At 30.4% G+C, this 15432-nt stretch overlaps 3 protein-coding genes across 4 annotated transcripts; 1 reads left to right on the top strand and 2 right to left on the bottom strand.

Annotated features, from left to right (window-relative positions):
* Nucleotides 1–1077: 1077 nt before the first annotated feature.
* Nucleotides 1078–6773, top strand: Camki (Calcium/calmodulin-dependent protein kinase I). 2 transcript variants are annotated; one of them, XM_072015106.1, is made up of 8 exons: nucleotides 1078–1929; nucleotides 3419–3553; nucleotides 3636–3710; nucleotides 3790–4052; nucleotides 4138–4278; nucleotides 4739–4865; nucleotides 5429–5466; nucleotides 5571–6773. In XM_072015106.1, the coding sequence occupies exons 1-8, from the start codon at nucleotides 1820–1822 to the stop codon at nucleotides 5993–5995; spliced, it is 1314 nt and encodes a 437-aa protein (XP_071871207.1). In that variant the 5' UTR covers nucleotides 1078–1819; the 3' UTR covers nucleotides 5996–6773. The 2 variants fall into 2 exon arrangements, with proteins under 2 accessions (XP_071871207.1, XP_071871208.1); XM_072015107.1 differs by having other exon boundaries at nucleotides 1081–1929; nucleotides 5429–5516; nucleotides 5610–6005.
* A 1200-nt stretch (nucleotides 6774–7973) lies between these two features.
* Sh3px1 (sorting nexin 33-like protein SH3PX1) lies at nucleotides 7974–14030 on the bottom strand. The gene is made up of 5 exons (XM_072015101.1): nucleotides 13335–14030; nucleotides 12979–13168; nucleotides 12448–12896; nucleotides 11684–12376; nucleotides 7974–11586 (listed from the first exon to the last, which is right to left on the bottom strand). The coding sequence occupies exons 1-5, from the start codon at nucleotides 13347–13349 to the stop codon at nucleotides 11335–11337; spliced, it is 1599 nt and encodes a 532-aa protein (XP_071871202.1). The 5' UTR covers nucleotides 13350–14030; the 3' UTR covers nucleotides 7974–11334.
* A 140-nt stretch (nucleotides 14031–14170) lies between these two features.
* Eif3h (eukaryotic translation initiation factor 3 subunit h) lies at nucleotides 14171–15341 on the bottom strand. The gene is made up of 2 exons (XM_072015110.1): nucleotides 15079–15341; nucleotides 14171–15004 (listed from the first exon to the last, which is right to left on the bottom strand). The coding sequence occupies exons 1-2, from the start codon at nucleotides 15339–15341 to the stop codon at nucleotides 14257–14259; spliced, it is 1011 nt and encodes a 336-aa protein (XP_071871211.1). The 3' UTR covers nucleotides 14171–14256.
* Nucleotides 15342–15432: the final 91 nt, after the last annotated feature.

The raw sequence follows: 15432 nt of genomic DNA, 5'->3' as shown, positions 1-15432 counted from the left end.
TGTTTTATACTATACAAGTGCTACGTTGATTGATCGAGATTCTGTTTTATTAACTGACCATCACTATCCCTACCGATTCTTAAAAGTGATTTTGTGGACTAAGTCTTTTATTTTTATATTAAGTGAACGTATTAAGAAACGTTTTAGGCTAGTATAACTTGAAATTCGATACATCTTTGAGAAAACAAGTATGTCGAACTTAACGAAAAATGTTTGAATTTCAATTTTGAAGGGATTCCTAAGTTTTTCATACTATGAAAATTCGAATCACTTTGAATATGATTCAGTATTACAACTTCGGAAAATCTTGATAACTCTTGAGTTTTTAAAGCTTCAATAAGTCTTGATATCTTATATAAGATATTGAAGATAGGGTATAATATGAAAGAATGTAGATATGAAACCTTAAATACGTAAAGCCTATATTAAGAATTACGTAAGTGATAGATTAAAATTCACAACTAAAAATTTATCAAAACTTTTAAGTTTTAAGTACTGAATCATATTTGCATTCAAATTCACCCCTGCATACGTATGTATATTCGAAATGATTCAAGCTTCTTTCTAATTGGTACCTACGCAGTTAACTCAATCTTTTCTTATTCTTATATTTCATAAATACAGATTAATTCTTCATAATATGGCAATTATTATTAAACAAGAAATAGAAGAGGCTTAATACTATATACTCCCAATGAAAAATTGTAAGCAGGATATCAATCTACAAATAAATTTTGCAGCCCAAAACAAATACAGTCCTTAGTGCGGCTATATCAATGGATATTGTTTCTTACTGCTTTACTTTATAACTGTGATGCATAAATATATTATTCTTAACATATATATCTGTATAAATTTATTTCAAATTTCTAACTATACAGAAACAAATATTTCAGATATTTATATCTCACATTCAATGAAGTAGAACTATTTTAGGAATTTTCTAGAAATACACCTGTCTCGATAACCAGCCACGATAAGGCTCGATGCACGGTCAGCTAGCAAAGCATAACAGTAACGTTAAAATACTTGATTGTGAGAACCACTGTTACTGCCGCAACTTTACTGTATTATCATCGATGGGTGCAACGAGCATACGGTCAGTTCGAGTTCGAGCGCTACAGTATCATGAGAGAAAAGCAGCGAGTGAGAGATGTGTTGACTCAAGTGAGCATCATGATCCATTCGAATATGTATTAATTTTCTAATATCGGAAGAAACGACAACAGGAAATATCGCCGTGCGCTAAAGTGAGGAAGAGGGACTAGAAAAGAGAGTGAAGGCGATCTAGTACATAGACATTGAGAGCTATCTCTGCTGCATAGTACAAGCTGTATCGCCAGGGCGCGAGGCCGCGACCCTGAGCCCGATACGCGGAATAGGACGTTTCGATAGCGGAATAGGACGTTTCGATAGCGGAATAGTGCGCGCAACGAATACGTGTCAAACATCGGTCCACGGATAAGCGCAAAGTGGAGCATCGTAGCGTACGCGGTGCTATCTGCTATCATTTGCTCGCGAAAAGGTCGAGAGTTCATGATCATTCAGTGACTCGAAACGATGATTCGACTCGTCGTTTGACGACGATCATTTTTTTTCTTTATTTATCACTGCCTGAACGATCAAAAACTATTAGTAGGCAAAACGACGAATTTTTTCTCCCTGCTCTCTCTCTTCTTAAGTGGATATCTCGTTGACCAGTGTTATAACCTGTTAAGATCGAACGTTTCTACGTTACATCGTTCAGAAAGATTGCTTTGAAAAAGAGAATTTTGTGAATCGGAGAGTGATTATTGTATAGTGATAATACGATCCGAAGATGCCGCTCTTCGGTAAAAAGGATTCGAATAAAAAGATCAAGAAAGATGGGAAAGACGATAAATCGCCGTCTGTCGAGGACAAATACATCCTAAAGGAGTTGCTTGGAACGTATGTACTATACATCACTACGGACTATGTATTGGAAAGTAATAGAACTGATTGTACAAAAATTTTGTATTCGTGTCTTTCATATTGTCATTAATTTGATATTGCTCGATTAACCACTTAAGAATTACCTAGACTGCGGATTTCAATGCGTTTATGGGAAATTTGATGATGCAGAAATGCATAGAATTCACATAAAATACTTAAAATATAGTACAATATTTATAAGGATATAGTATAACATTTATAGTATTTAAAATATTATACTGTATTATACTCATAATATTTAGTGGTGTTTATAAGAATATCCATAAATAAGAAAAAGAGGAAAATTTACATATAATCGAAATAGTATTAACTTGGGATATGTTCTTAAAGAGTTAATAAAATGATTGATTCTAGTCATGAATTTGATACTAAACATTATTATTACTTATGATCGGAATTTACGTGAAAGATTGTCAAAGTCACTTTCCTTAACCCTGTTATGATCTTTGAATTTTTATGTCTTAATTTCGTTCTTGTTTAAACAAACAAAAAGACATCATATATTTTAAGAAAATTTTCATCATATAATGTTTATAGGAATGAAAAGTTAAAAATATTAATTTTTAAAGTTAACAAATTATGTAATGATTTATGAAAAAATTAATATTATCGATGTATGTATATAAAGTATTTCTAAGCGGTTTATTTTTAATGTCTTATCTTTCGCAAAAGATACTTTCGTTTTGTAGGATTTAATGATTACTGCCACTTATTGGCACAAATTTAACTATTCACATGTAGATATTTTAGTTTTACATTTAGTTTATCTGTTTATTAAAATGTTCAAATTAGAATTTGTATTACGTATGATAAAGTGGCGCTTTCGAATTTTTTAGTTGACGGTTATGTTTGCTACTTATTCAATTAAATACAAATGAAAATTATGTCAAATAAACTATGGAACTCATAGAAAGAATATAAATTGTTATTAAATAAAATAGATACTATACATTTATTTACATTTGCAAAAAGATTTTGTTTTTTATATTTGTAAACAAAATTTGATTTAACTATATTAAGTTCCATTAGTAATGTTGCAAGATATTTTGTAACAGATTGGGAAAGAGAAAGTACTTCCCATTAGCAATAAATGTTGCATAACTATCATAATTTTTTGACACACTTAGTAGTTATATTCCTATTCAAATTACCTCAAGTACTTTTTCGTTTAGAACAATGATCAATATGTAGTACTATAGCATATAATTAAAAATTCTATTGTCATATTAGAACACTTGTATTAAATATGTCAATGTTAATTGCATGCAGTCTATTATTATATCAGCAGTCTGGGTATCAAATGTTCTGGCACAATAATTAGTAACTGAATATAAGTGCATAAGTCATGTTACATTCATGCACTTTTTTAATGCATTGTAATGTAATATGTCAATTTTTATGATTGCCATTATTATATTTATTTATTTTATATTTATTTGTATAGGGGTGCTTTCTCTGAAGTACGTTTGGCAGAAAGTAAAGAGAAGCCTGGTCAAATGTTTGCTGTGAAAATCATTGATAAAAAAGCATTGAAAGGAAAAGAAGATTCTTTAGAAAATGAAATTAGAGTGTTGCGAAGGTAATATTTAGCTTCTGTAAATAAATTTATTTGAATTTCTCTTAAGTATTTAATTATTGAAACTTATATTGTATTTTTCCAGGTTAACACATCCAAATATTGTTCAATTACTGGAAACATTTGAGGATAAACACAAAGTTTATTTAGTTATGGAATTGTGAGTGTTTTCATTTGTTTATAAATTAGTATACATATCATAAGCTTATATTTGATTTCTGTTTATCTTTTTATATTAGGGTTACTGGTGGAGAACTATTTGATAGAATTGTTGAAAAAGGTTCCTATACAGAGAAAGATGCATCAGGTTTAATAAGACAAGTTTTAGAAGCTGTGGATTATATGCATGATCAAGGTGTTGTGCATAGGGATCTTAAACCTGAAAACCTTTTATATTATAATCCAGATGAAGATAGCAAGATCATGATTAGTGACTTTGGACTATCAAAAATGGAAGACTCTGGTATTATGGCAACTGCTTGTGGTACTCCAGGATATGTTGGTATGACTCATTGTCATTTAGTTGGATATATGTATATATGATTTATTTTTTTACAATATTTTGACATCTTTTTTTTTATTTACAGCTCCAGAAGTCTTAGCACAAAAGCCGTATGGAAAAGCTGTAGATGTGTGGAGTATAGGAGTCATTTCTTACATCTTATTATGTGGTTATCCTCCATTTTATGACGAAAACGATGCGAACCTGTTTGCACAAATTTTAAAAGGTAATAAAGCTATTTTGGAATATAAATTTTTTTTAGTATTTGGGAGGACTATACTATCACTTCAATTTAGGTACTACTTTTAGGATTCACAAACACATGCAGCTGCACATTAACTTGAAATTTTAATTTTTAAGGTATTATTCTAGTTTTTGTATGCTGCTATATACATGCTAGTGTAGTAAGTAAATGATCTTTTGTGTGTGTCCGCGTTTTTTATGAAAGTTATTAGTTGTTAATGTCCAAAACTTAACATTAAAAATTCTATTACAATATCCGTATTGTCTGAGTAAAAGAGACGATTAAATGGGATTTTTTATAGTGAAGTACAAGAAACAAATTTATGTCATACAGTGTGAGAACCTAACAGTACTTCTTCCAAATAAAATAATTAATTTAAAAATTAAATAAATCATAATAAAATCGTCTACTCTATAGCAAGAAGCTAACCAGACTGTTATAGGTGAATTTGAATTTGATTCGCCGTACTGGGACGATATCAGTGAGTCTGCAAAGGATTTCATTCACAAATTGATGTGCGTCAATGTCGAGGAACGCTTTAGTTGCAAACAAGCCCTTGCACATCCTTGGTAAGATCATTATTGCATTTAGATATTGTATATGATTTATGTTATTTGAAATTATTATATTTTTGTATAAATTTATATTCAATAATGAAGTCATAATAAAAAATTCGCAATTCGCAATATTTTGAACGTCTTCTAGATTTGATGTTTGTAATTTTTGAAGAGTCGTGTTTTAAGATTCAAGCAATAAAAATATTACAGGAACTGAATTGTTCTTAATAATAAGATAAATATGGATTAAGTAAGTAGAAGGATTACATTAATTTCGCTATACATTAATTAATCTTACAAGATTAATTATTGATGTATGTGTATAAATTCCCCAATGTGTGTAATAGTTGATAACTCATTTTAAATTAAAATATGAAATATATATGTACCCACATATCAAAATTTTCAGTAATTCTCATAAATAAATATCTTAACATATTATTTTAACAAATTAGTCAATATATATTTTGCTTAACATATCATTTTTAACAAATATATTTTATATTAATAAATATATTTGTTTAATCAGTCATGTTTTATATATAATGCAGTATCGTGCAATTAATTTTTTTCAGGATATCCGGCAATGCTGCTAGCAATAAAAATATCCATGGTACTGTATCAGAACAACTTAAAAAGAATTTCGCCAAATCAAGGTGGAAGGTTAGTATAATTAGATGATTATTATGTTGCTGATTGTATGTGTTTGCTCGCCAGGCTCCGTAGGAATGTCTTCCTCTTCTCTCATGGTTGCAGCAAGCCTACCACGCAGCCACGGTCATACGTCAAATGCAACGGCTGGCACTCAACAGCGGCCAGCAGCAGCAGGGCCCAGGATCAACAGGCCCCTCCAGCGGCAACCCCACGCCATACCCCGATCAATCGCAATCCAACCCCAGTTACCAACCCAGATCAATGGAGCCTCCGACCAACCTCAATTGAAGGAAATACGCGAGTCACCATTGCCGGTGTCAAGCTTGGTGGTCTCGAGTCCTATTCCCATTCCGATCACTCCAAATTCACCATTATACTTACGCAACAAACGCTTCAAGCTGTGGGGTAGCACACGCACTGCTCTGTCTACTCTATTTCAAACGAATGTATCGTATCTTAGAAAGCAAAGAAAGTATAAGAAAAGCTGAGTCACGCTAAGTTTCTTCTAATGAAAAATATTGAAGCCATCAGGTGGCCGTTTATTCTCTTACCAAGTTATTATTCAAATACTGGTAAGAGTTTGTATAGATTCCAGCTAATTCGCTTTATTGTGGTCTCCTGTGACATGGTTGCCACCGATCGTGTATATTACAAAATTACACACGCTCGCGAGTGCGCGCACATATACACACTTAAATACACGTATAAACAGCCCGCGCGATATAAGGCGATTTTCCGAATGTTTCTCGTTTTATCGTCCCTTTCAGTTTTGTTGGCTTTGTTTCGACAATTTCTAAATAGATCTTCTCACTTTGTTAGTATATATTTCACAGTAGAATTAAATCCCGTAGCCATCAATAGTGATTTTAAATGACGATATGTCAACAGCATTGATTTGATCAAGTGAAGATGTAGTTAATGTATTTAGATAAACTTAATGCTAATTGTGAAATCTTGTAACGCAAGAAAGATCTTGCTCGATCAAATCTGTTAAGTGTATAAAGAAAGAAAAAAAAAAAAAAAAAGAAACTATGTGAACAGTACAACGACAAGTTTTTATCTTTTATAAGGTTTGGTGTAATGAATAATAGTTGTTTAGATGATTTTTTGCTATGTGAACATCTTACTATATTCTGGCTAAATATGTTTTAAATTCCATAAAAACCGATACGCAGCTTTTTACCCGGTACTTATTCGAATGAATGATATGGTTGAATATATCTTTTGAAACAGCGTTTTTTCAAGAAACACGAAACAAAAGACAAATTAAGTAAGTTTTTTGTAAGACAGGTCACTCCGAATGAGGAGAAGAAAAAGAATTCTTGCCATATGGAATCGTGTTGTGAGACTGTATGAGATCTGATTTTTATCAATATTTGTTTTTATATTTCCCTCAATGATTACTATACATGTTTTATTTTATGACATAAATGCAAACATTTATATACGAGTCATGTACAGTACACTGTATTGCAAGATATGTACATTGTGTACACAGATACTTGTTCTGTTACATAGTGATATTAGTACACTTTAAGAACTCCAAAACAGAGATCTACTAATTAGATTTAATATGTATATACATACGTGTATATTGTTCTACTGATATTTTTATCGATATGTTGCACTGAAATTTAATGGAAAATGTACATAATTCATACACGATTCCCCAATTGTCTCTTTGCAAGATGCAAATATAAAAAGCATATTATATAATGTCTAATTTTTCACTTTTTTATAATATTTTTTAAAGACAATTATATTTTTATACGCTTTGTAATTTCTTCTGATCTAATTATTTTTATTGTATTTCTATTCTATTAAAAAAGCATTAATCGTTATTGTTCTTCAAATAACGCATAGAATAAAATTGGCTCATCTTCGGAGAAAATAGAAAGCACAAATCTAATTAGATAAGAGTTAACGATTTATATATTTTGCTGTGTTATAAAAGAATGTACATATTATTTTTATATGTTACGTTCCTTGATGTAAATGTGTAAGTACTTTCAATGTGCTATTAATAGTTCAATACAAATATTTTTGTATTTAATATTTTGTTGTAGATTACAGCGATTATATATCATTGCATAAGTTTCAAAAAAAAAAAAAAAAAAAAAGAATTGAAATATAATCTAGCTATTTATATTTGTATCTTTTTATAATGTGAAGGATCAGTGAATCATATACAGTACTCAGTATTTGAATTACAACAGGTACTTCAACGAAATGTTCGGAAATACTTTTAGTATTTGGTGGTATTTCTTTATTTTTTTACAAATAATTGCAGATAAGTGCAATACCGTATATACCGTAATCTTGTGATAATGATGTTACTGTGGTCTCTTACTCAATGGTATATCAATACAAAAATATTGATACTAATAAATATTGAGAATTTTCATTGAAATAGGATATAAAATTCCTTTCAATTGAAAATGTATCAAATATTAATTTTTCACGATGATGATGATCAAATTCCACGTTTTATTATATAGATGAGAAAAATACATTATGTATTAATATGCGGAAAATTGTATCAACAAAATTCAATGTTTTTTCAGTGTCCTTTTGAAATAAATCTAAATTGTACTCAATGAAATCTAAAAGGATCATATATGCTACATACATACTATGATAGAGAAAATTATTGCTGTTTATCGAGCGGGCACTCCTTTTGTCATAAATTGCTATCTCTTTATCTTTAAACAATAAATATAATAATCACTCTGAACTCTCATATTAGACATCCGTCCGTGTACCGGGCACTATTCGTGTAATTCATAACTATATAAAAAAGGGATTCGTGTTAACGCTACATAATAATTTTGAAATCGATAATAATTATATTAATTATAAGATAGACATTGTTCTAATAAAATTAAACAAACTACATATAAATTGATTTAGAACACGACGTATATGATGGAAGTTAAGATACATACAATGATCATCATTTTGTTTCTTGTCGAAACATTGTAGTATCAAAAATTTCAATTGATAAACAGGTCTTTCATTGCGCAAAAAATAACGCACCATTCTAAAGTGCCTTGGATGACACGATGATGGAATGTCAGATAGATAAGTTCAAAAATATGTTATTCAATGATTGGAATCAGATATCATTTATCTTTTATTTAGAAAATAGATTTCTATTTCTATATCCTAATCTAAATATTTATTTGCATTATAATATCTAACAAAAAAGTATTTGAATTCAGATATTTAATAGAATTATGTAATTTTGTTGTAATTTTTGAATAACCAGCATCGTGTCATCTAATAAGAAAGGTTCGTTAACAAGCATTTTTTTACGCTAAATATATTGTGCATATGAGCTTGTAACTTAAAAATTCTAGAAGGAAATAAAAGAAAAGGAGCTTAGCTTGTATCTAGAAACGAATTATAAAAAAAGAGAAGAAAACAATAAAACCGTGCCACATGAATAAACATATCGGCAGGAATATTGCAAAATGTGATTATAAAAATAAGCTGATTTTAAATAGCAATGAAAACAACAACTTGTTACTGCAGTTTTATTCGATGAGAAAAAAAATAACGTCAGACTGATAAAGTGTGTATGGAGTGAACGAGGAAGAGAGTGAAAGAAAGAAAGAGAGCGAGAGGGAGGGAGAATGCACTGTTGTCTAAAATATTTTAACTGTTGCCTATAAATTAAGCGTAATTGAGCTCCTATATTTACCGATCGATTACAAGAATAACTTCTTCCTATTGTAACTTTTTCTCATTGCACAAGCCTTGCAATTGTTATGCTTACAATTTGTGCATGTGAGAATGATTATTATCAGACGTTTCATTGTTAATTGTACTTGATACAGAGGATCAGAGTCGTTAGAAAAAAATTTAATGACACAAATTTATCAACCCTACCCAGAAAATTTTAGCAAATCAGAATCTATCAAACCAATTTACAGTGCCAATGTATTCCACACATCCAAAAAGAACTGTTGAAATCGCTAATTTTTTTGAGGCATGTAAAATATCGAATTTTTGTAAATTACATATTATATTCGAATAGCCGATATTTTCGAAAATAAGATCGATTAAATTTTTAATAATATATTGCTTCATGAGACAGACTAATTTTTTTCGTTCAAAAATAGAAAAAACTGGTTTGTAAGTTCGAGGACTATAGAAAGCGGATATCAAGTATTTCGAAATTAATAAGATCTTTTTTAATTTCTTAATTATGGTGCTACAAAACGGATTTTCGATACTATTATTTCATGGAATGTTGATGAATAAAAAAATATGTATATATATATATATTTAGCTTGTTTGAGTATCACATTAATGTAATCATTCTTTTCTATAGTCATCCTGAGTTGTAAGATTGTTAATTAGAAATAAAACAGAAATATCGGAACGCTTATAAACTACAAAATAAGTAAATTAGTCGCACTTTAATTTAATGCACATTTAATGAAAGTTTTCCTTTCAGATATGAAAACGAATGCAAATATAATAAAAATATGGACGATGCAAATGATAACAATAATAATAACCATATAATAACATTTACAGAATTGCGTGTGTTTGTGTTTAAAATTAGGCTATTTTTTTATACAAATTATTTTAAATACATTAACAATGATATGCTTTATTTTATAATTTGTTAACTGATAAATGTGTAGCAGTTTCAGTTTGCATATTATATAGACAAAATAAGAAATTTACATGATTATTACATTTTATATTAATGATTTATCGACATACAGTGGCTGCCTTTATGAAATACAAAGTTGTGGACTGATAATCCATGAATCATATAAAACGATGTTTTTCTTACGGAATATGAAAGAATCAATTAGTTCGAGTACAAGAACAGTGTAATAAATAAATGCATTCAATAACTTGACAAAAGAAGTTTACATTACACCATATAAATTGATCTTTTTACAACTACTTACATCTTACTTAATTTTTATTTATAATTATAAATCTTTACTATTCCTTAAATTCATGGCAATGTGTTTGTAAAGTTTATTTATTATACAGTAATATACAATTATATAATTAACAAATAATATTAATATTTGTTAACTGTAGTGATAAAAAATAATAAACTTTACATTTATTATAAAATGTAATATAAACTTTTGTGTTAAACTGTAGTTTGCTATGATGTTCCTACTACACATTGATTTCGATATAATATGTTTAAAGTTTGGCTTAAATTCCAAGTAGTTGTTAATACTATGTAATGAAACATACAAATGATATATATATATATATATATATAACTATATAACTGTACTTAATAAAAAAATTGAAAATTAAATTAATTTTCATAGTTGAAATGCGTAACGAATAATAAATTACACAATGAATGATTCTATAAATTTCCGAAGTAGCAGCCACGAGAGATTAACATTAATATTAACATTCAATATATTACTAGGCATCGTTAATAATACCGTTTAGTTGATGCTTCTTTCTTCCTGGAAGTCGCATTTTATTTCTACTTTAATGTAGATTAATATGATTTCTGTTTGATTGGTTATTTCAATCAATTTAGTTATATAACTGAAGTAAGTGTGAAAAAATACTATAAATAGAAAATATACTTGCACTTCCTATATACGTTAAGTTTTTGGTAGTAACATCTGAAAATAAACTGTTGGCCCCTTATGTGTAATTTGTATAACTTTTCTGTAATCAACGCTTATCAATAATTCAACATAAAGTGTTTGGAATTTCATATAGTTCATACATTTTGAACTAAATGAACACTTTTAATATTATGTATTATACCAAATGATATTATGAACGAAGCAATCTTATTATTATATTAAATACACATATTTTAGCCTTCGTATGCATTTAACGCTTCTCGTAATTTATCTACAATCTTTTGATAAAACTTAATTTGCTCCGCGAGATGCGTTTTCATTGCTTGAGTTAAATGTATTTCTTGTTCTGTTTGAAAATGCGTTTCTTCGGCGAGAAGAGCTCGTGCTATTACGTCGGTTCGATGAGATAAATCTCGCAATTGTTGTGGCTCCATTTTATGTTCACTTACTAACCTTTCGTAATCTTTACGTTTTTGTACAGCAGTCTAAACAGGTTAAAGAAAGAGAATAAAGCAAATTAATAATACCAAAATTTTTTCATAAAACTATACTTTAAAGAATAAAATCTTTTTTATCAGTTACCTTGTGTATGCTAATTACATCTGGGAAATTACTGATGATTCCTCTATAAATATGAAATTTATCAGACAAAGGTTCCCAATCAAACTTAGGCTGTTCTTCGTATAACTTGCCGATATCGTTATAAGCATCTCCCGTTATTTTTAACGCGTAGGTCAATCTTCCTCGACTACTATCATCGCCTTCTAGTGCATGACTTAATGCACTAAAGCTTTGACCAATTTTTTGAAATTCTCTCTTATAAAGAAGGCTTTTCTTTGTTTGATCAACAGCCATAGCCATAAAATTTTTAACAACCGGATCCAATCCGCTTATAAATCTACTGAAAGCATCCGTTTGAATTTCCACTTTTATAACATCCAAAGTTGTTTCAGGACATTGCACAGCATTGAAGTAATTTACGCCTAATAATTCATCTTTCTCAGCCTGTCTCTTGCCGGCCTTCCACCTTTTCTCATCTGTACAAGTTATAAAATGTTCCCATACGCGACTACGCGCCAGTACAGGGTGTCTACAAACGTAATCAACGAATTCTTGTAATTGTGTGCGTCGATGTTCGATAAATTGTTCTTCATATCTCCCTGATATTTGTTTATCTGGCAATGGTGGAATGGGAATAAAACAATATTTTTCTTCCAAACGTTCATGTAGCCAATCAAAGTGTTTGTATCTTCTTGAAACTTGAATATTGTTGAACTATAACAAAGAATCAATGATAATTCTGTGATTTATTGTTACAAGGATATAAGGATACAAAAATTAAATACCGTTGGTGTAAGTTGATAAACTATGAAACTTTTAAGACCCTTCAGTTTAGATTCTTTCTTAGGAGATGTAACTACACAGTTGTAGGATTCCCCTCTTGAACTCCACCTAAAACGTCCACCTTCAATTTCCTCAATATATATTTTCTCATTTTCAGGAACATTTGCTACTCTCATCCCTAATAAATAACTATCTTCTCCAGACTTTATTAATGTAGAAAATTTATTATTTTTCTTTGGTATGTTGGGTATAGGCCTTTCGGGTATCACAGAATGAATAGTTTGCATAGAAACTGAATCTCCATAATCAACACTATTGTGCTGTTGCAATTGCATCATATGTTGTTGTTGTTGCTGAGGAACATACGCTTGCGTTTGTCCAACTTCTGAATCGTCATCCCATTCATCATCCCAATAATCCCCTGAACTTTGTTGGGATGAAGTCATTGCATCTAATGCACAAGTTTAATGCACAATTAGTATTTCTGCAATTTTAAAAATTTGTTCATATGTAATGAAACAATTTAAGTATACTTGGAGCAGATGCTGGAGTGTCAACAATTTGAACATATGCCGCTGGAAACAATCCAGACTTTCCACTCTGATTAAAACCTTCACACCATCCATCACCCACATTATCTCTCATAACAGTCAACATTTCTCCTGCTGTGATAGACAACTCTGCTGTTCCTGGCTCTCCAGTGAAGTCATATAATGCTCTTACCTGAAAAAACAAACATTTAACGTTAATACAATGAAAATACATTTGAAAGTAAAGAAAGTTATCTTGAAAAGTTCGCATAAAAGAATGAGTCATAATGCATAAAACTGATCTAACACTAAACAGTGATATATCAATCGCTTTTGTATTCTTAACAGGTTTTACACACCTGGTGGCCCTCCATTGTAAGTACATGTACTAATAGTAATTTCGAATTGCAACAACTGGTGCGGCAACTTTTCGTCTCCTTATTTCAAATTGTTTGATTGCACCCGGTCACATACCTACACCGATCTGCTTACCCGTATGACTGACATTTACGTATTTGTGCTTTAATGTGTGTGCGATTCTGTGCCACATAAATGGAAAATTTAAACGACTGTACACCACTACTGTCCGCGAAACATAATACGCTTTCATGACTTCGGAAAATGGTGTATTTCTTATATGTGAATCACATCCATATCGAAAATCGGAAGAAAATTCTAGATGATAGGAATAGACAGGCCGATGGAATGTAATTCGATGAATAGAAAAAAAAAACGGAAGAAATTATTTTGTGATTAGAGGTTAGAAACCGTGAAACACGGGGCGTATAAAATTACGAGCCGCTACTGATTTCGGATCCGCCTCTATGAAGTAACAAGTAACTCTTATATCGCTTATTAAACTTTTGTCTGGGTGTGTACACTTGAACGAACCGTTTATACAGTTGCGAATGAAGAATTAAAAAGAGAAATTGCGCATCTTATGTAACACACAAAGAAAATAAAATTCTTTTACATCAACGTAGATTTTAATTATCAATTTCTTATGAGTTTTTTATATATTAAATATTTAATAAATGGCCAATGAAAATAATGTTTAAAATGATTATTATATGAATAAAAATATGAATTCATCCAAATTTCTTCCTCTTTTGCTTCCCTTTTTTCGAAAATAATAAGTTTTCAAATACATATGATTAATAAAAAGACAGAACAACAAAGATTAAATATAAATGCATACACTTTCTTAAAAAATTTTATTATTTTGAATATTATTTCTTTATGTTTAATGTTGGAAATTTTTAAATTACATTTAGGATTATCTTAATGGGAAGATTTCGATTCCTTGGCATTCTGTAGACTTTGAGTAATGTATAATTTTGCTAAACTTTGAGCACAGAACTGAGAAATGTGTTCACTATATGTATTAATCTGTCCAGCAACGATCATTGGATTCAGTCTAGGAGGAACAGGTAAAGGTCTCATTAATTTGTTGATATCATCATCTGGCAATGGAGGCTCATCTTTAGCAGCTCTAGCAGCATTCTCTTGAGCTCTCTTAGCCAAAAGTCTGTTCTTCTCTTGCTGTTGACGAACAACTAGCTGCTGATATCTATTGAACTTCATAGCTTCTTGATTTAATTCATCCACACGATCCATCAAACAACGTAACTGGTTTTCCAAGACTGTGGCTGTTCCGAGATCTAAATACTTAGTACCTTCTTCCTCGGGAATCATTTCCTCTAGTTCAGACATCATTATATTGGTCAAGTTACTGTTCTTTATCACAACTGGGATCTCAATGAATAAATTTTCATAACCAATCTTCAAAGTACGTAATGCTTCTGGTGTAAATTCACCTTCCTTGTACATTTGTATAGCTTGGGGAGTAAGCCTATATGCTTTTAAAGTTAAAAAACCTCTCGCTGACTTGGCTGTATCATATATGAGCACCACCGATTCTTCAATGGATGTTTGATAATGATATTGTGATTCTAATAGGGATACGTTTAAAAAATTGCCAACGTCTGCGCTCTGATACCATCCAACATGGAAATGATCAACATTTACCCTGAAAAAAAGGAGATTTTTGCTTATTTATACTGTTATACACTAATAAACTTGTTAGTATTAAATATTATTTACCATCGAAGACGACGCATCATAGCAAGCTGATATTCTTCTTCGTCCATGATCTCATCGTTTTTGGGAAAAGGGAAACAATTGGTAATCTCAAGACGATTTTGAACAACCAAACCAAGCAGAGCACCTTGAGCTACATCCATGTTACTCATCGATTCTTCGTGACAATGCTTTACCATTTTCATGACTACTAACCCGTCACATTGCACATAATCTATTCGTGGCTCTACCTCGGGAATTCTTCTAGTTTGAGTTCTTGAATTCATTTCTAATTGAAAATTAATACTAACGTAATCTTTTAAACAATATGCTTTCAGACACTTTCCTACGAATTAAGGTTAAGTTAAAATGTACCTC

Source organism: Bombus fervidus, chromosome 13 (assembly GCF_041682495.2).
Source record: "Bombus fervidus isolate BK054 chromosome 13, iyBomFerv1, whole genome shotgun sequence".
NCBI lineage: Eukaryota > Metazoa > Arthropoda > Insecta > Hymenoptera > Apidae > Bombus > Bombus fervidus.
Note: the sequence above shows the minus strand (reverse complement) of the source record. Positions and strands in the feature narration are given on the sequence as shown.